Genomic DNA, 25,759 nt, shown 5'->3' on the forward strand with positions numbered 1-25,759 from the left:
AGGCAGAAAGTGTTAGCCAGATTTTGTAAATGTTTAAACCTCTGTCAATATGGACATGCTGTATTGTTAGATCAGTTAGATTCTCCACAAGTCAAGTGTTCAGTTAGTTTTACAGAAACCACAAGCACTAAAGTAGCTACGGTGAAATTCATTCAGATTTACCAGCATGGTAAAGAGAGGCGAAGGAAAGTGGTGACTCCCCTCCTTTAGTGGTTATTAAGTATTAATATGTCCATTCCTTGACTATTTAAACCCAGACAAACCGGACCATCTGCAGATCTATCTGGAAAGGATCCCATTGACGCTGCCCCTTTCCGAACTTCCTGTTTTACGACCGAGTGAATTAAATTTAAATTGGTGCATTAAACTGACATGAAACCATTTCTTGTAAACAAAGGTTTTAAATGCAGTTGTTTCCACTTAATTCCAAAGAAAGAAATACACTGTTTGATTAGCCCTATTGCCGTCAACGTATCCATTGGCTGTTTTGAATGCATGTTCTATCTGTTATTATATATGGGTGAAATATCACTGGAGAGTGCCAGTGATATTTCATAGCCCTCAACATTGCTACATTGCAGCCCCTCCCTCCAAAAAAAAAACTAGGCTTATGTTTTAGTTATGATTGTGATAAACACATACATACTTACATTTATATAACATTCAGATGCAAACAACTAAAGTAAAAAAGGCCAATAATTTGCCTTATTAGTGTGTGTTTTGATAATTGGTGCATTGTCACTTTAAGGGGCGCTGATTCTAACCGGTTATCATAACGTCCTTTTGCCAGCTCTTGCTCACAAAGGATAAGGCTGATCCAACCTTGTTTGTTTGCGCCACATTGACAGCACAATATTAAGTTATTACAAGCAGCTTTCCTTGTTGGGATGGAAATATGTAATGAGTTGTTGCTAGCCTGACATTTCTATTTGCAATTAAACGTGCATTATGAGCCTGGTAGCCACCTAGCTATCTGAATGGAATAGGCAATGTTTCGATCGGCATCTATATGCTTCATGGGAATGCTTAGCTTAAGGAAAACTAATTATTGAAGATTCACCAACTCAATTCTTCAGATGCAAAGAAGTAATCCTTATATTCTTGGCCATGTCACAAATCAGTGAGTAAAGCTAGTGGCGTTCGATCCCCGACCAGTAAGAAAAATTAAGGTGGGGGAAGTGGTTAAGCACTGCTCTCCCATGCCCACATCCATGGCTGAAGTGCCCTTGAGCAAGACACCTAACCCCTCACTGCTCCCCAAGCACCACTTTAGTAAGGCAGGTCACTGCTCCGGGTTAGTGTGTGCTTCACCTCACTGTGTGTTCACTGTGTGTTCACTAATTCACGGATGGGATAAATGCAGAGACCAAATTCCTTGTATACGCAAGTATACTTGGCCTAGAAACCTGATTTACATTTACAACGGAAAGGGGGCATGTGCCACCCTGTTTTTTTTTTTTTTTTTTTATATTTTTTTAATTTTGTTCCTATTTCATCCCCATTATAAGCTCATAATATTGTGACTCAAATGTATTATTCTGGATGTATAAATCACACAAATAGTCAAAGATGGGTTAAAAAGCGAAACCACAGTAACATTAACTAGTTTGGTCAAAATAGAGTTGGGCTTTGAGACATATTTTCTGTCTATGGGCCTTCTCGACAAGGATATTGCTGAGTACAAACCATATTCTAATGTCACTTTTGTGTTAAAAATGTTTGAACTGTCATGATGAATCGGCGTCAATGGCAACTTCATCAGTGTCATTGGGGCATTTAGACTTTCTGCTTATCATTGCCTTTGCTCAACTGTCCGTTACTCAGCTCTGCATGTGGTTTTGATAGATAAGGCCACTGTGTAATTTCCACAAACCACAAGGACACAGAGTGTAGCTTTTTTATTGGTTTCTTCCTGAAATAAATGTACCAACTTGTCAACTCAAAAAAGAAATAATGCCTAACGATCTTTGAGTCTTTTGAATGGTTGGATTATATGTAAACACCAAATCGATTAATATGTATCGTGTAAAAGTGTCTCACTGTGGTCAGATAACCTTCTGGAAGATTTAAATTCAAAATCACACTTAAGAGTGGGAAAAGACTAACCTGACAAAACCCACTCCTTAAATCTCAGTCAATGGCCTCCTTGCCAGACAGAGCAAATTGAAATGTGCTGACAGGTTCGTCTGGGTTTTCCCAGTCTAGGGAAAGACAATTCCATAGTTATAGAATGTAACTGAATAATAAATGTTGAGTGTATAATCTCCCTACTCACGTGCACGCACAAGTATAAATCCACCCATGTACCTTCATACTGTATATGCACATCACATGTGCCTGTGTGTATGTGTGAGAGAGAGAGGGATCAATGCTGTGAAAAAGCATGATGGCTCTTTCCCTCCCAAACTGCTCAACCTCAAAGATTGGTAAATAGAGGGATGAATCGGTGGATGTGTGAATGTATCAATCTGAATGTATGAATATGAGCTTCATCAAAATGGAACACATTTTGAAACCTATTGTGAACAGCATATAAGTATGAACACATACCCTGGAAACTCCAGAGTTCTCGCAAGAGCACAATTTGAATTGAATTCTGGCAATGAGTAATGATGCACGTTACTTTTGCCACTTGTATCGCGGGGAGCCAATAACATTGGTGTATCTGATATATGCGGGCCAGAGGCGAGCTAAATAGATGGCAGTCGTAGTGTTATCCAATTGCGTCGAAGTCCGGAATCAGTCAGTAAACATTGGTCGTATTGTGTTATCCAATTGCGTGCAGTGAGATTTTCAAATGCACGCTTGGTGCCGCCCCTCGAGTTGGGCCATTATATTATTCGTGGCCAGACTCTTAATCTTTCTAGATTACCAGGGTCTGGAATGTCCAGGCTAATGAATACACTGGATTAATTATGAATAAATAACAATGAATTTGATAGACTTGTTTTCTTACATGGTCAGATCAGTGGTCTAAAAGTGTGTCTCTACTCACAGTAATGGTATGTGAGGATGATTGTGACATGAGCCCAGAGCTCTTTCACAATTGTCAAACGTTTGAGCGGTTGAGGCTTGCAGACTTTCTGTCCATCATCCCCTTTGCTTGACTTTCCATTAGAGATGCGCATGTCATGTTAATAGGCTATTGTGTTATTCCCAAACCAGGAGAACCAAAGAATTTAACTTGCTCTGGTTATTATTGAAACTATCGTAGTCTGGCTTTCACCAGACTAAGCTCAATCTTTTAAAATGTAACTTTGGTCTTGGGAGTCTGCTATGTATTTTCTACTGCACAAGAGGCATGATCAACGAGCATAGTTCAAATGACGCTGTACGCAATTGGATAGTCATTCACCAATCTGACTAATGAACTGGGATGTTTGCAGAGCCACGCGAAAACTCAAGGCAGGAAACTTGGCAACAAACGTATCGTAAAAGCACCAATTTCCGCCCCTTTCATTAAAAAATTCTTAAAGATGATTTTTAATACTTCGAAATAACGTTTGATAAATTAACCTTACATTTTTCAGAAGCCATGGGTGTGTAGATTTGAACAAAATCTGGTTTGGTTCTTAAGAGATCCTTTTGAATGTGGAGGGGGTGGAGGCGCCCTGCACTCCTTTGATGCTAAAGGTCTTGGGCTAGTAAAACACTGTCTGTCTGACTGTCTTGGGCTACTTAAAAATCTGCATGGCTACTGGTAGCAGTCCCTCAATTCTTGCAGGGAACATCATGTGCTTGGGTGTGGATGGTGGTGATGGGTATTTAGAGGATCCTGGGGAGTTTAATTGGGTGGTGGGATAATGGAGTGGGGATGGTGATGGGAGATTAGAGGGGTTTGATTGGGTGGGGAGGTGCTTGGGTGTGGATGGTGATGGAAAATCAAGGAGGTTGGGCTTGAATATTGATCCACAGTCTCCATCTGCCTGCTGAGGTTCTGGGGAGTTTGTTGCAGACGCTTCGCTTTCAGCAGGTATTCCAGTAGTGTATTCCATGTTGTTGTGTCTTTGTGGTGGCAAGGGGGTCAACGGAGGTGGGGAGGGGTATTGTTACTGGTGTTGCAACATGACCCTTCCTTTCTGATAGCCTCTCAGCAGCTTTGAATGATAGGTGCTATGCTCATTACATCCATTTGTTTGCTGAGATTCCAGGGAGTTCGAAGCCAGTGATTGCTGAGTAATTTCAGCAGCATCCTCCTTATTGTGTGCAGTCGACGTGGCTGGGCGTTGTTGAGTGGGTTGCTTACATTTCTCCAAGGTCTGCATTTCAGTGAAGGCTACCGGGTGATTGCCAGAGGGCCCCACAGCAGGGGGGGTTGGGCTCTGTTTCAGCTTGTGCAGTTTTGGTTTAGCCAAGTTGTTGATGTCATCAACTTGTTCTGTTTGTATGGCAACAGAACGCTTATCAGAGGCTCTGCTCAAGGTTGGCAGAAAAAAAATTGGGTGCAGGAGAGAGGGTTTTCGGTTAAGATCTTGGCCCCAGTTCAATTCAGCTCTGTGCTATTTGGTTTGAAATAATTCCCTGTGATTCCAGAAAAGGTTAAAATTGTCAATAAAATTCATCCCAACTGACAAAGATGTTTTGTAAGCCAGGTGTTTAAACTGAATAGTCTGGTAAATACAAAGCTTCCCTCTGCTGGGAGTGGGCCACTGATGAAAATTTGTATTCCAAGCTCATATAGGGCAGAGAAAAGTTCCTTGTAAATGTCATTTGCTCTATCATGGTGGTGCCTTTGATAGTTGTACATTTTGACACCATTTCTGCAAGTTTGTTTTTTGTGTCTCATTCACTGAAGCATTTGGGAGACGGCATGCAATCATCCTTTCCCCATTTAAATGTCTCACAGCAGAATCTCCTGGGTCTCAGGCCAGAGGAGTGCATTTTGTTTTATTCCAACTTCAAGGTGACTTGCCGTTCAGTTTTGCCCATTGACTTGGCTGGCTCAAGTAAAGTAAAAACTAACCACTAAAGTTTCAAATTTAAATGTACTGGTTTCACGGTCTTTCAAATCTAGCTTGTAGATGAAATAAAAGAATGAAAAAGAGTGGAAATTGCTAGAAAGGATCGATCAAGCAGGAGCAGTGTGAAATGTGTCCTACTCTTAAAGGTATCCTATTAATTATCCTTGTATGTTTAATTGATAACTCATTTCGGAAGGTTTTAATGCACAATCGAAGTAACAACTATAAATAGATTCTGCGTTGTTTGTGTTATTCTTCTAAGTGTGAGATCCGGTGCTGATGCTTGCCATTAGAGCTAGATAAACTTGAACATGAATATTTGTAAGCATCCAAATTTGGTAGCAAATCTATGCATGGTTCCATGGTAAACCAGAGTTATTGCATTAGTTATGTTTTCCAAATTCTTGTTATTTATTGTACATGCTACCTTATATTTTCCAGTTGTCAGCGCAGGCGCAGCAACATTGTTTTTACATTTTCAAGCTAGTCGTAAACCCCTACCCTGGCTACAAATGACATTTGCTGCCACTTGGGAGCATCTAGATTTCTAGGCTAGTAAACCCCCATTTGGCTGGTACATTTTAGCAAACACTAGCTAGTTCATAACATTCATATTTACAAGCCTCCAAGTCAACAGGAGCAAATCTATGTATAATATGGTAAACCAGACTTATTGCATTAGTTATATTTTCCAGATTCTTGTCGTTTATTGTACATGCTACCTTTTCCAGTTCAGTTCAGCAACCTCGGTTTTGCATATTCTAAGCCAGCCGTAAAACTCCATTTGGCTGCTACATTCCCTGTGCAAACGCTAGCTAGTCTGTTAACATGAATATCTACAAGCCTCCAAGCACAGACGTCACACTTCCTACCTATTGCCTTTCACCATCCACTTATTTAACTGCTGTCGCATCTCTTGACATGCCATCTCCTTTTCCCTTTTTCTTTTTCTATTTTTAGCCCCCGACAGCTTTTATGTTGTATCCATCTTTTTCATAACGACAACTCACTATTCGTACCTGTTCGCTCAGCGCTCACGGCGCCCCCACTCCGCTCCCTCTTCTATGTCAAAATTCTATGATGGAATCTTATGAGAGAGGGCGCCTATTCTAGACTGTTAGTCCTCTAAAATGGTATATAACATTGAGGAAATGCAGAAAGGATTTAGAAATGCACAACAGATAGCCTGGGTTTCCCCATGCTGCCTTATGCACGCAACTTTATTCGTGCTGCTATGCAGCCTGTTCCATGGACCCGATTTTCACCTCAACAAAGAAACCATTCACAGAACGGAGGGGGGGAAGGAAAAACAATGACGACACACCTACGTACAGACGCATTTGATAGACATTCATAGCGCCCAATAAGCTCTGGGCATTCGTAAACCACGTCTCAAATACGAGAAAATGAATGTGTAGTTCCCAGACCCCATCTCAATGAGATGAGGTCTGGCGATAGCCAGGCTACACAGCAGCAGCTACATATAGAAAATACAAAAAAAACAATAATATATATTTTTTTATTTCTTTTTTTACCATCGCTTATGCGCAGCATATAGTGCATAGGCCTACCCACTTTTTGCGCCACTGGATATACCCGCATATTATGAAAATATTGTATTCGGATCACTTCCCAATGCGACAATCATTTCAGGGACACATAAAAACTCCTCCTTTTAAAGGGGAACTTGGCAACTATTTCAACGTAATAAACCCATTTAGAAATCATTTGGATGGTTAAATGACCCGATCCGGTGAAAATGGTGACTTTCCCCCGCTGCCCCTAGCGTCCCCAGGCGGAAAACCAACCTTGCAACATTGAGACTACCGTCCCTGAAAGAGAAGTGAGAAACAAGAAACTCATTTCTTACCTTGTAACATCCACATTGTTTTGCCGAACTTATGCTAACTGTTTCGCTAGCTTGTAAACAAATCCATGTGCTTTATCGTTACCTTTTAATAGCATAATGCACATTTTCTCCAGCAGAGGGGGAAAGATAGCTAATCCTGCCAAGTTTCCCTTTAAGTAAATCAAAAACACTATTCTTATCACCAAATTATCAATGCACTCAAGTGGGCATAGAGCTGGGGACATGGCAAAATAGCATGCATCCTCCTTATAAAAACTGAAAACATCAAGTACATGTAAAATGGCCATGTAATGCTTTTTCTGAATATAACATACACTGACAAATGTAAAAAATTCTTCATAGTCATTTATATGGCAAATGAGCTATTTATGTCCAGGACTGCAAAAGACACCGCTCAGCGATATTCACCAACATAATGCCCGCCCCATGCCAGTTAAGCGATTGTGATTGGATCCTACGTTTTTGGTGATTCGGAAACAGGTGTCAATGGGATCTTCTCCAAATGGACCTGCAGAGCAAATTTGAATTTGCCATCAGGTTCGTCTGGATTCACACAGGTTAGGCTAGTGTTTTTCAACCACTGTGCCGGGGCACACTAGTGTTCCGTGAGAGATCATCAGGTGTGCCACAGAAAATTACCCAAATGTCACTCACTGGTCCAGAAAAGCAACTGTTGCACCAAAGAATTTATAACCACATGCTCTCATTGATTGTATGATTGCACTATTTGTGGTATGCAGGCATTGTACAACGGGGGCCCCATATCCAGTATTCACAGAATCATCACATATCCAGTTCATAACAACAATTAAATTAGATATAGTCACCTACAAATGAAACAGAGGGCGCTTGTTTTATTGCGCAGGTCTTGCATAGAAGCCATAATAAGGCCATATCTGTGTATTATTTGAAATTTTAGGCTATGGTATGTTTATTGTTTCTTCACACAGGATGTTAGAGTGCCGTGGGACATTTTAAGTGTCAAAAGTGTGCCATGGCACAAAAAAGGTTGAAAAACACTGGGTTAGGCTACTCACTATTAGGTTTGGATTCCGGGGAGCATTGGTCAGCTCTTCCACAGTCTACTGTGGAACTAAAACTGTGACCTAAATTCTCAAAATCAGTCTTAAAAACTAGGAAGGGGGATATGTCCTTCAGTATTTTTACCGTATGAAGGAATACATTTGCCCAAATAATCACAGTGTTAACCAGGACGGCAGATGATGGTGTCATTCTCAGGAACCTTTGTCAGCATCTTATGCCTAGTGTGACCGGCAACGTTAACGTCAGGTATTTCAGTGCCAGTAGTTTTTTTTTTTTAGTTTTTTTTTTTTTATCAAAGACCATTTTTTCAATACCAGACTTTGCTGTTTTAGCTTCCTACAGTCAGACAGATGTGTGAAAATATAAAGCTATACAAATAAAGCTTATTAAAGGAATGATGTGTTGAATAGGATTGAGATTCCATCAGATTATTGTCCAAGTCATTATTATACCTAGCCTGGCCTTAGCCACCTAGAGCTTCTTTCAGGTAGATCTAGTCTGGAACACCATAGTTCCTTATACCATTTTCTGAAAAATGCCAGCCCAATCAGCAACGAGAGGGGAAGACGAAACCTAAGCTTACTGTGATAGTAGCAGCAACACCTGCAAACATCACAAAATGCAGTCGGAAAAAGGCAGAAATTTATTTACAGCAAAGGTAAACCCACATACATTGTTTCCTGACTGTTGATGCTGTTTATTGTCAGTTTGTAAGGTTTAGGCAAAGTAGGAAGTAACATTAGGAATCTCTGAACAATGTAATTGGTAAGGCTGGACCAGTGATTTCAGTCAGCAGCTCGATCACAAAATAGGGTGAGTGAAATTAATTTATTAGTCAGACTTTACTGCTACTGTGATTAATCAGACTTGACTGGAACTGTAAGCAACATGTAGGAAATGACTGAGTGACCCTGAAAATACAGTTTGCTCAGGATACTGTTATCATTTGCTTTGGTTTGGAATGCTCTGTCCTTGTGTGGGATTCAAAACAGCCAAAAGATTACAAGTGTTTCACAATTCACAGGGTCCATCTCCTACTTCATCCCCTGCTCTTGGAACTTTTGTGTATGTAACCATTGGTGTGTCTGTATGTGTGTGTTTGTGTTTATGTGTGTGTGTGGGTGTGTTTCTGTATGCGTGCGTGTATGTGTTTGTGTTTACATGTGTGTGTGCGTGCGTGTCTGTGTGTACTGTATGTCTGTGAGTCTGTGTGTGTGTCTGTGTATGTGCATGTCTGCTGTGTGTGTATGTGTGTGCGTGTGTCTGTGTGTGTGTGTGTGTGTGTGTGTGTGTTTATGCATGTGTGTGTGAGTGTGTGCATACCTGTGTTTGTGTATGCGTGTGAGTCTGTGCGTGTGTGCCTGTGTGTGTGTGCATGTGTGTGTACGTATGTCTACTGTGTGTGTGTGTGTGTGTGTTTATGTGCTTGTGTGTTTATGCATGTGTGGACGTGTGTGTGAGTGTGTGCATACCTGTGTGTGTGTGTGTGTGTGTTTGTGTACTGTATGCGTGTGTGCCTGTGTGTGTGTGTGTGTGTTTATGTGTGTGTGAGTCATACCTGTCAACACTCCCGTTTTTCCCGGGTTTCTCACGTATTTCAAGGTCATCTCCCAGCACCCTCCCGTTTTGTTATTTCTCCCGGAAAACTCCCGTAATTTGCATGGCCATCAAACTTCATTTTAAAATCATTGATCCATTCAGGTTGCCAGATTGTGTATGAAATACACCCTACACATACACGATCACTTAGTTTCAATTTCAACCGTTTTGTCATAGGCTAAAACCTGGCAACCCAAAACCCAAATAAGGAAGCGGGTGCCGACTGCGCAGCCTGAGTCTCGTCGTAAGCAAGCGGGCTAGTTGAATGGCCTACTCCAGAACTAGCTGTTGTGAAATTGTTGGGAATTTAATTGATTAACACATCACATAAACTGTTATTGAGTGTTATTGATACACTGAACTTGTGCCCTCGGAACCAAATCTGGCAGCAAGCAGCTTTGGAGTTTTGGAAGTAGGCTACAGGCAGGCAGCTGGTGGATACATAACTGGCATGCGTAAGGTAATGACCGAAATGCAGTGTTGAAACATGTGTATAAAACGTATTAAATATGCAAACACAGATCCGGTATAAACACTGACCACCCCCCCCCCGAAAAAAAATCTCCCGTTTTTGGAAAGCTAAATGTTGACAGGTATGGTGTGAGTTTGTGCATACCTTTGTGTGTGTGTGTGTGTGTGTGTCTGTGTTTCCCAATTATGAGACGCCAGACACGCTTCACAGAGTGAAACTAAGTAGCCTAGTGAGTCTGGAAACCAGGCTAGTGCACATATACTGCATTGCTGCATTGCTATAAAACCATGATCAGACTGCTACCCACACCACAAAGATCAATTAAACACCAATCTTGAATATGTTACATTGATATACATTATTACAGAGAACTTTTTAATGTTATACTGTGGTGATGTACTGTACCTTACCAGATGTACTAACATCTTATCACCCATTTTAGGTGCATTTTTCACTTGGTGCGTCATGGGAATTTAGAATAGCAAGTTGCATTTTTTCCTATTGGAGAACAGATGGGTAAAGAGTGACCGATGACTCATTCTGCTGTATGAATGAAAACTGCACGTTTTGCATTCACTGCCTCAAGACAGCAGGTGTAATCCAGAATACTGTATAGATGTGTGAATGGGAGGAACTTCCCGAAACAATAAGTTTTATGTGCACCAGTTTTGCTAATTTGTATCATGTCAAAACTAGTTTTTCTTGTTATGTCTTACCACTTACCTTCATAAATGGCTACACTTGTTTTTAATGTGTTTGTTAGCTGTATAAATATAAAATAGTATACATTTGATTTAAAATATAAATAGTATAAATGTCTGAGTAATGTTTTATTACTGGCCTATATCATCTCTATGGAACTAGTAACTCGAGCTAGGTAAAACCAATTGTTTTCGGGGTTTTTTTCGTACCGACAGTACTGGGTGACCTCGATTAATGGAGATCTATGTGAAAAATTGCAGAATTTCTCCTTTAAGCAATGTGACATACGAGTGGGAGTGAGGTTGGTTAAGGATCTCCCCATGGCTGTGATTTGACCGTATCTAGGCATAAGGCTGGAAGCCAAATATAGTAGAAGACTGTCAACTGACAACTGTAGTATCACACAGACATTGCTGTGTACACCATTAACATGCTATAGACACAATGTCATGGATGTTATGTTTAAGTGTTGTTTATATGAAATGAATCAACAGCATTACAAATTACACAGGGGAGGTTTTGAGAAACATGCCTTTATGCGATGGTCATATAGTAATATGTGACTGCACTGCGTCAAATTGGATGACCTGTTTCCTTGACCTGTTTGTCCACTGTCCAATTGATGAGACCCTTGGCTGTCACTGTCTCTCTCTCTCTCTTTCTTTCTTTCTTTCTTTCTTTCTTTCTTTCTTTCTCTTTCTCTCGCTCTTGCTCTCTCTCAGCTGCCTTTGAAGTGAGAGTCCCCCAGAAACAGGTGGTGGCAGTCCATGGGTTTCCAGCTGCCATTTTGGGGTGCTCCTTCACGCCTCCTCCCAGCCTACAAGACGTGGTCGTGACTTGGCAGCGAGTAGAGGACTTGAGGGTTGTTCACAGCTTCTATTACGGAACTGACCAGCTGGGCCGACAAAGTGCCGACTACAAGAGCAGGACAAGCTTGTACCACGAGCAGCTTTCAAGTGGGAATGCCACTCTAAGGCTGGCACGGGCCGGCCCCCGAGATACCGGGAACTACCAATGTAGTGTCAGTACTTCACAGGGATCAGACAAGGCAGATGTGCAACTGAGTTATGCAGGTGAGGATGGGTTAAAAAAAGGGGAATTCCTTTAAAGGGAAACTTGGCAGGATTAGCTATATTTCCCCCTCTGCTGGAGGAGTTGTGCATTATGATATTTCAAACTGTGGAAAAAGGTAACGATAAAGCACATGGATTTGTTTACAAGCTAGCGAAACGGTTAGCATAAGTTCGGCAGAACCATGTGGATGTTACAAGGTAAGAAACACGATTTAAAACGAGTTTCTTGTTTCTCACTTCTCTTACCGGGATGGTATAGTCCCAAAGTGGAAAGGTTGGTTTTCCGCCTGGGGACGCTAGGGGGAGCGGGGTAAGTCACCATTTTCACCGGAACAGGTCATTTAACCATCCGAATTATTTTTAAACGGGTTTATTAAATTGTAGTTGCCAAGTTCCCCTTTAAAGGTACCGTTCACAATGCTGGTGAAAGGTTGTTGATATTTCAGCTCAACAGCCAATCAAATTACACCCCCTTCTCTGCTCCTGAAGCAACCTGTGTACAGCTTTCTCAGTTATTTGTTTTATAAGATTACATTAGAGGTTGCATTACAATGCCTTGTTGAAGTTGCTTCAAAAAATTGTGTTTGTTTCTTTCGTTGTTTTAGAAATAGGTAATAGATCACCTGTCACATATCTCAAATCCAGAGAGGCATGGATTAAAACGTTTATATCCACGTAGAACATGAAGGGCCCTAATTTTTTTTCTTAAAGTCAACTAGCAATAAGCAAAGCAAGACTCTGGTTGTAATCATGGGTGGGTCAGTGCAATGCTCTCACACACCACACGATAGCTTTAGTTCATGCGCCATGGACTGTGGTAATTTATTATTGCCTGTCAATGACATCAGTGCCCAAAGTAGCAAAATACCTCACCGGCTGCCTAAGAGAAAGTTTTTGTTTTATTTTAGAGAAAACAGGCCTATTGCTTGGGGATTTAGGAACACACCAAATGTGGAGAAAATGCTTTAACTCCAGTTATACTCCAGTTTTAACTCCAAATAGTGGTATCCTTACATCAGAAGACTTGGAAAAGATTTGGGAAAGATCCTTGACAGATTGGAGTCTTTTAACTAACTAGCCTTTATATTAACTTTTTCTATTTTCGGAGAAATACAACATTGTGTGATTGGTGTCATAACCTTGTAACTCACTTTACGGCTGCTATGACATAATGAGCATGGGACTTGTCGTCGCACAGGAAAGCAAAGTAACTGTATTCATACACATACACATACCCACACACAAACTTCTCAACAGTTGAAAATACCACATGCATATTGTTTATATCCCTACTTATGATGTTAGAGAATAGAAATTGGCTCGCTTTGCATATTTTAGAGTTATGTGCGGAACACCTCTTTGTGGATTTGAAGTTTATTTCAGTCTTATACAGTCTCAATTAAAGTCATTCATAATATTTACTCTGTTGTAAACATAAGTGGTGATGTAGGTGGGGGGAAATCCCGTTTGGCAAGAGTGCGACACACTTAGATATAACCCCGTCAGATGCCAGGAAGGGAATCAGTGGGAAGTAGGAAGCAGTGGAAATTTCAAAATGCCAAAAGATTACTTTCTAAAGAGAGTCATCACTGTGTGCTAGTCCTTTTGTATGAAAACAGTGATCTTGGACTTCCCTTCTGGCAGAGATCAGAGAGTGTTTAAATTCCTTCTGTCTCTGTCTGACCCACATTTGTTTTTTCAGCTTTCTTCTCGGAGCCCAGGCTGTCTATACTGGCCCACAGCTCCAATTTCACTCTCCAGTATGAAAGCGAGGGTTATCCACAACCTGAGGTCCAGTGGAGGGATGGGTTGGGTCATAACCTCACACACAATACCCAAGTGCTTCAGTCAGATGAGGACCCTGGTCTGCTGAAGCTCCATACCCAAGTGGTGGTCGACATGGCCAAGGGTTTGAACTGGACTCTCACTGTGGTCAACCATCCCCTGGGACAGGTCATCCAGAGACCTGTTAGCTTCATTTATGGTAACCTTCCCTCCCTTTTGGGGATCATTATTATTTATTTGAATTATCAGATTTAAAGGATACAGCCGTATGCAGTAGTGCCCTGTGTAGAGTGATACTCTCTTGAAAGGCCAAAAAGAAACTTTGGTAACACTTTATTTGAGGGAGCATATGTTAGCCATTGACACATAATGGTACAGCAGCACTAGCATCACCCCCTGAAAATCGGCCGGCCTGAGTTTGCTGTTACGAGTCTGTGTCGCTTTGGATAAAAGTGTCTGCTAAAGGTCTTCTAGAGGCTAAGGACTGCATTTATCTACAAGCTTTACAATGGCATCGTTCCCATGGCGACTGTCCAAGTATTTCCCAACCAAAATCCCCCCTGTCAGAGTAAGAGGTGAGGAATGCTCTAAAGGAAATAAACAGCAGGAAAGCAGCAGGACCTACAGTAATGTAATCCCTGGGGGTCTTTTATGTGGGCATTATGTGTCCCTGGCGTCATGTGGTGAACAGCTGGCCAGTGTTTACCTGAATCTTCTGCATGTCTCTGGCCCATTCAGTTGTCCCTTCGTGTTTTAAAAGGTCCATTATCATCCCGGTACCAAAGAAGACCAAAAGCTAACTACATCTGCTCTTCCTTGCCTGGCTCCTTTGACCCCCTCCAATTCGCCTATAGCCCCAACAGAAGCACAGATGATGCAATAACCCATATCCTATATTCCATTCTCACCCATCTGGACATTGGCAAGGGAAATTATGCTCGACTGCTATGTTAGACCTGGAATTTCATGATATTAAGGGCAAGGCCACTTGGCCTTCGGTTGGGCATTTTTGGCGGGGGACACAAAAGCCACACGTCAGGGCACCAAGCCAAAGTTAACAGTAGCCTATATGAATTTAGCCTATTCACAGCAGTAGACCTGTATCACTGAATGAAACATTACAAAAACATGAAACATTACATATTAGCCTACATAGAACTGTAAATCATCTGATTTTAATATTTACAGATATTTAGGGTATATTTAACATTTATTTTGTATTTGGCCTATTATGAAATTATGTATTAAACAATTTAAGCACATTGTAAACTTAAAGCCCAAAGTTGGAGACTTTCAGGTAGAGATTTGCTGCAAACTGGATTACTCTGGAACAGGGGCATGCTTTACACTTTTGTGTTCGGTAAGGTCAGCTGTTTATTCTGATATATGGTTTGTCATGTGTTGAGTAAAGAGTTAATGAGATATTCCACCGAGATGAATGGGTGGAGAGATGGGCGCAGAACTGTATGCACAATAATATGATTAAATTAAAGTTACTTTTCCTGTGAACCGTTTATCACAGCAACTAGCGGCTAACATAATTTAAAGCTCCTTCATGTGATGTGATATAGCGTTAGGCAAGGCTTTGCAAGCTATCTCGTCATAACATTTATGCCTACGCTATGCCAGGGTAGTGTTTGAAGAATTCCTCCTGAAAGGAGGGTAGGGCGGACACAGTTTTCTAAGTATAGTATAAGTATATATACTCTTTTGATCCCGTGAGGGAAATTTGGTCTCTGCATTTATCCCAATCCGTGAATTAGTGAAACACACAGAACACACAGTGAGGTGAAGCACACACTAACCCGGAGCAGTGAGCTGCGTGCTACAGCGGCGGGATCAGTAAGGGGTTAGGTGTCTTGCTCAAGGGCACTTCAGCCATGGATGTGGGCATGGGAGAACCGTGCTCAACCCCTTCCCCCGCCCACATTTTTTGGCAACCCTTCGGTTACAAGCCCGAAACCCACAGGCCACGGCCTGCCAGTAAATTGTTCATGTGCTCGGCAGAGCAACGCCTTCTCAATAATGCCATGGAGGCGATATTCTGTGAACATCTCCAGAACCGTAGCCCTATTTGCCCAGACGTGTTATATGATCGTAATAGTGAGAGTAATTTGCCCAGACGTGTTATATGATCGTAATAGTGAGATTCAGGAAGATTATGTAACTTGTTGGTTGCTCACACACCACACTTCCTCTCATACCAACCTCAAGATTCTTGAGAACTTTAATCATCCAATCTGAACACATGGCACCAGCTATGTGGTTGCCCTGCAACATTGCTCAATCTGGGCATGTATTGACGATGTCAGAGACTTGTCTTCACTTTGTACCGCTTGACAAGTTCCGTTGTATTGACTTTTTGGTTGCATCTCTGATACAGTCTTTAGGCTATGAGATGTAACAGACAGGTCAGCATAGTTGATCTGTTGACTGTTTGCAGGTTATGGCAGGTTATGGCATGTTTCCATCCACAGCGGAAGTGCCCTTAAGCAAGGCACCTACAGTGCCTATAAAAAGGTTCTTTTTAAGTTTACTAAAAAGAGGAATAAAAAAATCATCTTTTGGAAATGGATCTTAATGCCTTAATTAAAATGAGGAAAAATCCAACCTTTAAAGGCACCAATTTTCTTTGTGAATTAATAATGTATCGTAAATAAATAAATGTTCTTCATTAAAATACAGGGTGCATGTTCATTTCAAGCCCAGTTATTGCATGGATCCAGGGTACTATACATCCTGATAAAGTTCCCTTGGCCTTGGATATTAAAATAACCCCACATCATCACATACCCTTTACAATATCTCACGATTGGCATGGGGTACTTTCCATAAGATCAACTTGCATCTCTCAATGCAAATTAAACCAGCTATTAGGCTAACTGAAATGAAACCATCCCAATCTCTAGGTATGTTGAAGGGTATGTTATGTGGAGTTATTTTAATTCCAAAGGCCAAGGGAACTTCAGGATGTATATTCCTCTTTTTAGTCAACTTTACCATGGGGCTGAAGACTTTTTATAGGCACTGTATATATAAGTATACTTGGCCAAAAAAACTGATTTACATTTACATGTTTCATTGGCAGAGAAAAGTCAGTATCAGTGTACTGATGAAGGAATACAGTGCAACCGGAAAGTTTTCAGACCCTTTCAAGTTTTCAAAATTTTGTTATGTTTCAGACTCCTCTTTAAACACATTCAAAAAAAGAAAATTCTCATCAATCTACACACAAGTAACAGTTTGGACTGTTTTGTAAATGTATATATAAAAAAAAGAGACTGAAATGACTGAAATTCATTTACACCAATCGACATATTACATCTCACCTCCACAATTTCCTCATCAAAATCTACAACTAGTCTACTAGACCCTATTCCTACTCACCTTCTTAAGACAGCTCTCCCCTTCCTGGATAATGCTTTGCTCCATATTATAAATAATTCAATGCTATCAGGGCATGTAACACAGTCGTTTAAGACATCTGTTATTAAGCTATGCCTCAAAACACCTAGCCTTGACCCTAACAACCTGGCCAACTATAGGCCTATATCTAATCTCCCTACTAGAAAAAATAGTGTCCAAACAAATTGGTGCCTTCTTGCATATGAACAAAATCCAGGAATTATATCAGTCTGGCTTCAGAGCTCACCACAGTACTAAATCAGCCTTAGTTAAAGTTTTTAATGACCTTCTCTTTGCTGCTGATAATGGATATGTATCAATACTGGTCCTCCTAGACCTCAGAACTGCCTTTGACACCATAGACCATGACATACTACTTCATAGGCTTGAACATTTGATAGGCATCAAAGACTTTGCACTCACTTGGTTTAGATTATACCTTTCTAACCGTTGACAATTTGTACAGGTCCATAGTAAACCATCTACCCAGACTATGGTAAAATATGGAGTGCCTCAAGGCTAGGTACTGGGGCCCCTGTTATTTTGTCTTTATATGCTTCCTCTAGACTCTGAAATTAGGAAACATGGCATTAATTTCCATTCATGCAGATGATGCACAACTATACTTCTCCATAAAACCTGATGAATTAACCCCGTTAGTCAAAGTTGAAACATGATAATTTCCTGCTTTTGAACTCAGATAAAACAGAAGTCATGGTTTTAGGTCCTAAAAAGATGAGGGATATCCTATCCTCATCACAGGCTACATATAGTGATCTTCCAATGACCTCATCCACAAGTGTTAAAGGAATTATCCGGAGTAAAATGCACTTTAGATCAGTTTACGGATGATTGGGAGTACATACGTTGAGTTGACCTCAAAATCATGTCATTCGGATGTGTTTTGAGAAAGTTTGATTTTACCGTTTTTAGTCAAAACTCGTTAGCCTGGAAGTGACCAGGGCAAGTCATTTCACCGCTACAAAACGCTATTTTTATACCTCTTCTACAGTTCCAAACAACATTACACTTACGTGGTAGTGAGTAGAGGGTCCCTAAAGCCAAACCGAAGTATCCCGAGGTCTTTATGTGGTCGGACAGAGAGTCCAGAATGAATTTCATCAAGCCAGTACCTTTCCGGAACTGTTGCTGCTGCAGCTGGCGTCTTTAGGGGAAAGTCCGTAGGAGTCGATTGCCGAGTGTGGAGTAACACGCTCTGGAAATTCACAATTTTGTCGCTGTTTAAAAACATAGTCCAGTCCATACAACTTCATTTCAATTTCGAAAGAAATACTGGACTTTTTTTTTATTTTAAAAACGGCGACGAAATTGTGGTCCTATGGAGGACATAACAGGTATTTCTTTTGTGCTCTTTATTATAAAAAATGCCACAAACAGAGCACTTGACAAGAAAACATTGGGCTTATAGGCTTCAACACCACCACTAAAGCCCTATGAAACAATATCAAATAACATAGCCTCACTACATCTTGGGCATATAGATGAACACAAAATGTATGAGGGCTTATTTTATAGCCTTATACTCTTTCATTAAACAGGCGCTCCTCCGAAATTTGGTGCAAAGCTAGTGCAAATCGTATCAATAGGCAGGCAGTTGAGTTAACGGCAGAAGACAAAATCAGGGGACAGTGTAGGCTAGGCTACAACTAACACTCACATTCCTCCCCTTAGTTTCAACGAGTTCGAAGTAATGTGAATAGACTACCTCCATCCCTCAGAAGTTAGCGCTGGCTTCGTCTCGCTTGCTATGATTGCTCTTCATTGCCACCAGCCTCTGTCACGTACCGTGTGGAGCTATAATTGCACTTCATGCTACCAGTCTCTGTCGCGTAGGCTGCCGTGTGGAGCTCGTGCCTATTGCGCAAGCGCGCAGCTGAGAAAGCAGCGTCGCTGTCAAATCTGCCCCTGGGAAAAGTAACGTTGCGCCGATATGAAAAAGGAACTACGTTACGTTACCAAATTTTCAGTAGTAACGCGTTACACTACTTTTTACTCAAAAAAGTAGTTACGTTACTGTAACTCGTTACTGTAACTCGTTACTTTGTAACGTGTTACACACAACACTGGTCACACCGTACAACCCCTCCTCTCCCCTCTCTCCCCTTGCCTCTCTCTCTCTCTCTCTCTCTCTCTCTCTCTCTCTCTCTCTCTCTCTCTCTCTCTCTCTCTCTCTCTCTCTCTCTCTCTCTCTCACTCTGCCTATTCTCACTATGGTATAACACTATATAGTACCAATGATATACTTATTGATATTAACCATTTTGATAGTAATACTATCCCTCTATATCCCTCTCTCTCTTCCCCGTTACCTCAATTGCGGAATTGCGGTAGCGCTTTATATGACTTTGGGGCTGGGTAGAACAAAGTGATCAAGTTTATCTGTACATGCTTGGACTGAATTATATATTTCTGTTTGGGGTAGGGGTTATTTTGTTAATTGTATGGGATTTGTTGCATGTATGAAATTAAATCAGTTAAGCGAGAGAGAAGAAGCATAACGTGACCGTGAAGCCCCACTAAACGGCAACTAAACTTAAACTCAAATGACTGGTGTCCGAATTATTTCTTTCTGATTTTAGTAGCGTTCATCTCATATATAAAATTTAGGGTTGAATTGTTACATATGGTGCCCCGTGTGAGGATCCAGTTATAGTAGTTATTTGTAGTTTACTTACTTACTTTACTAATTATACCATAATGAGCGGTAGCGAGTATGAGACTGAGGGAGGACGAGACCCTATAGATTATCGCTCTCCGCAGTTTGTAACATTTAGAGAGCCAAGACGAGAGTCTGATGAGGAAGTCTCAAGTCAAGTCAAGTCGGCTTTATTGTCAATTTCTTTAAATGCACTGGTCATACAAAGAATTGAAATTTCATTTCTTACTTTCCCATGCAGACATAGACATACTTTAAATACAGACATAGACATGCTTTAGACATAGACATAGCCATAGACAATAAAAAATAGAAATATACAGACATACCACATACAGACATTAAAGTGCGAGACTGAAATATAGAACATATATCAAAATATAGAAATATACAATATATATAAAAAAAATAGAGGTAGTTGTGTTGTATATTTACATAGTCCTAGCGTAACCTTCTGACAGAGTAGTAGTAGCAGCAGCATTGTGGCAGAGTGATAAATAACATTTACATGAAGTTTAAACTTGTGCTTGTGTGTACTGTATATTTACATTGATATGCAGTCATTTCAAGTATATCAGGCTTGATATGAAGCAGCAACACGTTAGGCTGCGCAGTCACAGTGCAGTTCCACAGGGCGGTCCTGGGGAGGTGTTGGGGGGGGGTTTAGGGTAGAGAGGATCCTAGGTTCCTAGGTTTCTGGCTGGCTGGTGGGTGGTGGGGATGTCAGTGATGGGAGAGTGGGTGCGGGAGCGGAGGCTCCTGTACCTCTTTCCAGAGGGCAGGAGGCTGAACAGTTCGTGTGCAGGGTGGGTTGTGTCCTTGACAATCATTAGTGCTTTGCGGGTGAGGCGGGTGGTGTAAATGTCCTGCAGGGAGGGGAGTGGTGCTCCAATGATCCTCTTAGCTGTGTTAACAATGCGCTGGAGGGTCTTCCTGTTCTGATCTGTGCAGCTTCCGCCCCACACTGTGATGCAGCTGGACACAATGCTCTCGATGGTCCCTCTGTAGAATGTGGTCATGACGGGAGGCGTGGCACTTGCCTTCTTCAATTTGCGCAAGAAGTAGAGGCGCTGCTGGGCTTTCTTCGCCAGTGATGCTGTGTTGGTGGTCCAGGAGAGGTCGTCGCTGATGTGCACCCCCAGGAATTTTGTGCTGCTCACTCTCTCCACAGCATCTCCGTCGATGGACAGTGGTGGCAGTTGTTTGTGGCCTCTCTGAAAGTTGACAACACTCTCCTTGGTCTTGCTGACATTCAGCAGGAGGTTGTTGTCTTTGCACCATTTGGCCAGCAGGTCTACTTCTTCTCTGTAGTGAGCCTCATCGCCCTTAGTGATGAGGCCCACTAGTGTTGTGTCGTCCGCAAACTTCACCAGATGGTTGGAGCTGTGAGTGGTTGTACAGTCATGTGTTAGCAGTGTGAAGAGCAGGGGGCTGAGCACACACCCTTGCGGGGCCCCCGTGCTCAGGGTCAGAGTGCTTGAGGTGTTGTTCCCGACACGTACTGCTTGTGGTCTCTGCAACAGGAAGTCCAGCAGCCAGTTGCAGAGGGAGGTGCTGAATCCTAGCTTGTCCAGTTTGCTGATGAGTTGTGGTATTATGGTATTGAATGCTGAACTGAAGTCTATGAACAGCATTCTCACATATGAGTCTTTATTGTCCAAGTGGGTGAGGGCTGGATGGAGGGCAGAGCAGATTGCATCCTCCGTGGATCGTTTGGCTCGGTATGCAAACTGGAAGGGGTCCAGGGTGGGGGGTAGGGTGGCTTTGATGTGTGACATGACTAGCCGTTCGAAGCACTTCATGATTATGGGCGTGAGTGCTACAGGACGGTAGTCATTGAAGCATGATGGTGATGATTTCTTTGGCACGGGTATGATGGTGGCAGCTTTGAAAAGTGATGGGATGACTGCTTGCTCCAGAGAGGTGTTGAAAATGTCTGTAAAAACATCCTTCAGCTCTTCTGCACAGTCCTTCAACACTTGGCCTGGAATGTTGTCTGGGCCTGCTGCTTTGCGTGGGTTAATGGTGGCTAGTGTCCTCTTCACGCTGGCAGAGGAGAGGTACAGGGGTTGGTCGTGGGGGGGAGGTAGGGTTTTCTGTGGGTGAGTGTCATTTTGTGCTTCAAAACGGGCGAAAAAACTGTTCAGGTCATTTAGCAGAGAGGTGTTGTTCTCACAGCTCCGTGGTGCAGGCTTGTAGTTAGTGATGGCCTGTATGCCCTGCCACAGGCTCTGTGCGTCTCTGCTGTCTTTGAAGTGTGTTGTGTGTGTACACCACGACCAGCAGAATCGCGGTGAATTCCCTGGGGAGGTAGAAGGGTCGGCACTTATTGATCATAAACTCCGCCAGTGGAGAGCAGTGTCTGTGTACTACCGTAGCGTCTTGGCACCAAGCATCATGCGTGTAAACACAAACTCCTCCACCACGTTTTTTGTCTGCTAGGGCTCTGTCAGCTCGATAGCACGTTAGCTGCTCCAGGTGTATAGCAGAGTCGGGGATGTTCTCTTTGAGCCATGATTCAGTAAAAACAGTCATGCAGTAGTTACTCACTGTCTTGTTTGCTTATCTTAGCAACCGAATGTCGTCCATCTTATTGTCCAGTGATTTTACGTTCGCCAGGAATATGGATGGTATTGCTGGGCGAGTTGGGTTGGCTGCTAGCCTTGTTCCGACGCCAGTTCGCTTGCCTCTCTTCCTTGTCCTGGCACACCGCGTTCGGTGACGCCGGCCAGGTGAAGCAGACGGGTCCGATGTTGTGGTAGGCAGGCGAAGTATTCCCAGTTCTGCCAGCGTCTCTGTTTTTATGTCCAAAACATCGATACTGCTGTTTTCCTTCCGTATCTGCAACAGTTGCTGTCGGCTGTACATGCGTTCCGACGTAGTTTCACGCGATAAACATTACGAAAAACACATTTTAACAACAAAAAAACACTGCACGTTCAGGAGAAGCAAGGAGTCGCTGCATCTACATGCGCCACTCAACCGGAACTCAACCGGAAGTCTCGTCTTCAATGCTGAATGATTTGTATGTATTGTCGGAAGACGGGAGTGACAAAGAGGATGAAGAGGAAAGTAACGACCTCCCACCCAATGCATTTGCCACCATCAGCGCTTTATATGACTTTGGGGTTGGGGCTGGGTAGAACAAAGTGATCAAGTTTATCTGTACATGCTTGGACTGAATTATATATTTCTGTTTGGGGTAGGGGTTTTGTTGCATGTATGAAATTAAATCAGTTAAGCAAGAGAGAAGAAGCATAACGTGACCGTGAAGCCTCACTAAACGGCAACTAAACTTAAACTCAAATTCTGGTCAGAATTATTTCTTTCTGATTTTAGTAGCGTTCATCTCGTATATAAAATTTAGGGTTGAATTGTTGTTACAGAGTATTTTTAGTATTGTCAAAATAATACAAAATACAGTATTTTATTTTGATACATGGCATGGCTGCTGTATTTTGTTGTTTATTTTGATACATTTAACATTAGGGTTTTTGATATTTCATTTTAAATACATGTTGATGTATTCTTGCCCATCGTTGGCTATGCCTACCTGCAAAATGTATAGAAATGTGCTTGTGGAAACAGAGGATGAAGTGCATGAATGCCATCTAGTGTTAAAGCAGCACTAAAGAAGATTTGCTCTTGGGTCCCCCTAGTTGAGAAGCGCAATAATACAGCTTTGGTGCATTTCTCAGATCAGAATTAAAATTCTCAAAACTGCTTGTTCAAACTCCATGATCGTCTTATCACTTGTGCACATCATTAAAGCAGTTTCTCCCCATCTTAAACAACAACAATAACCCGGGGACCAAACAAAATTAGTGGGTCTACTGTACATGCCCACCAAGTTTCATGTGTTTCGGTGTCCCGGGAATCGTTGGCCAAAATTTCAGGAAGTTGTTGACCACTCTAGCGGCAGTCATAATTATTCATACCCCTGGCAAATATTGACTTAATGTTGATCTTCTCTTGACCAATATGTTTGTTCTGACTGAAAACATGCCAAAAGGTTGTAAGACAATGTGGTAATTTCAGGGGGCTTCAAAACTGTGTAATCAATAGGTGATGAATGGGAATGTGGAATTTTATACATTCAGTTTTTTTTTAGCATTTATACCATTATTATTTAACCTGACTCTCGCCAGATGAATTTCGTTCCGCCTAGCTCCACTCATCCTACTGTGATGTGAGTGGAGCTAAGCGGAGCTAAGCGGAATGAAATTCAGCAGCCGTGGCCTACTGGTTAGCACTTGGGACTTGTAACCGGAGGGTTGCCGGTTCGAACCCCGACCAGTAGGCACGGCTGAAGTGCCCTTGAGCAAGGCACCTAACCCCTCACTGCTCCCCGAGCGCCGCTGTTGTTGCAGGCAGCTCAATGCGCCGGGATTAGTGTGTACTTCACCTTACTGTGTGCTGAGTGTGTTTCACTAATTCACGGATTGGGATAAATGCAGAGACTAAATTTCCCTCACGGGATTAAAAGAGTATATATACTTATACTTACTTATACTTATACTATTCTACAACTAGTCTGTAAGTAATATATTCAGATAGTGTTTTAGGAGGCTATAAACTTTTTTTAAACTTTTTATAAACTATCAATGAGGTTAGATTAGATGTGATGTATGAAGAATAAACGACCAGAGAATAATAAATTAGAGATTAGAGAATAATTAGATGAATGACCTAATAAATTATTAATGATGCTCATTGTAGGCCAATTGGCACTAATACACACATATTAGATACATAATATTCCCTAAAACAAAATGTAAATAGGAACTTCCTATTTAAGTTGGCATTAATACATCAAAAATTACTCCCATCAGTAGATTCTTTGTTTTGTGTTAGACTGCCTCCTTGTGGGCATGCAACACAGTTCAACAGACAACACACAGTGGATACTGTTACTCACTTATTAGCTGTTAGTAAATTATTTGTCTGAGCCATTCCGTAGGCCTCTCTCACTTTCTTGTGTGTTTGGTTTTGAGTCACACATGTATATTAGTAACAATATGTAGATTGTGTATATGCACAAGAATAGAAAGTGATTTAATGTTATGACCTCTGCAAGTTTGCAGTCGGTTTGAGCCTTACAATTTTTCTTTTTTTTCCCCAGATGATCAGAGAAACCTAGTGGACTGCAGCAGAGAGAGGCTTGCTCTGCTATGTCCAATTGCATTTTGTGTAATTGGCTTATGTTTACTGTTTTGGGTACGACAGCCACTGTGCTCCATTTCAAAATAGCAGGTAAAGTAAATCAGCAAAGTGCATGACCGTACGTTATGGACATAACTTACAATCTATTTCGACTTCACTCAGTCACCACGGTCTTCACCTATGGATGACTCATACCATTAGGGTCACGAGGAACGGAGGGTTCCACTTTTCTTCTTCAGAAAGCCCTGTAGAGAGTACAGCTGAACCCAGAGGTTCTGGCGCTGCAACACCTGCTACCGTGTCATTGGAGCCGCTACTTGCCGCTGCATATACAACCTGAATTCCGAAAAAGTTGGGACGCTTTGTAAAATTAAAAAAAGAATGCTATTATTGACACATCATGTCAACCCTGTATTTAACTGAAAATAGTTCAAAGACAACATATCAACTGTTGAAGGAGAAAAATGTTATTGTTTTTTGGAAAAAAATATGTTCATTTTGAATTGAATGCCAGTAACACATCTCAAAAAGTTGGGACAGGGGCGTTTTTACCACTGTGTTGCTTCACCTCTTCTTTTTAAAACATTCTGCAAATGTTTAAGAACTGAGTTTTGCAAATGAAATGTGGTCCCATTCCTGCCTGGTATATGATTTCAGCTGCTCTAGAGTCTGGGGACTTCTTAATCATATTTTTTATTCCATGACACCCCCCCCCCCCCCCCCCCCTTGGACTCTTCCTCTATGGGGAAATGCTTTTGAAATATGTTTAGAATTGTTTTTGGCATTTCTTTCCTGAAATATTCAAGGTCTTCCCTGAAAAAGACATTGTCTGGATGACAGTATATGTTACATCATTCAGAATTGATTGTGCCTTGCCAGATGTGCAAAATGCCCATGCCATAGGCACTAATGCGCCTCCACACTGCCATGGATGCTGGGTTTTGAACTGAGCACTATTACAAGATGGATATTTTGGATAGTTGAATAGTCCCTCTCCTCTTTAGCCCA

The 25,759-nt window shown here is 41.7% G+C and overlaps 1 protein-coding gene across 1 annotated transcript in view; it reads left to right on the forward strand.

Moving 5' to 3' along the window:
- The window catches only part of LOC121695911 (CD276 antigen-like), a 29,928-nt gene extending 4,472 nt beyond the window's left edge, over positions 1-25,456 (forward strand). The window contains exons 2-4 of the mRNA XM_042077100.1: positions 11,371-11,721; positions 13,424-13,705; positions 24,711-25,456. Of these exons, the coding sequence (XP_041933034.1) occupies positions 11,371-11,721; positions 13,424-13,705; positions 24,711-24,838 (761 nt within the window). The 3' untranslated portion in view covers positions 24,839-25,456. The remainder of the gene's footprint in view (positions 1-11,370; positions 11,722-13,423; positions 13,706-24,710) is intronic.
- Positions 25,457-25,759: the final 303 nt, after the last annotated feature.

The sequence above is a fragment of the Alosa sapidissima genome, chromosome 21 (genome assembly GCF_018492685.1).
Source record: "Alosa sapidissima isolate fAloSap1 chromosome 21, fAloSap1.pri, whole genome shotgun sequence".
Classification (NCBI taxonomy): Eukaryota; Metazoa; Chordata; class Actinopteri; order Clupeiformes; family Clupeidae; genus Alosa; species Alosa sapidissima.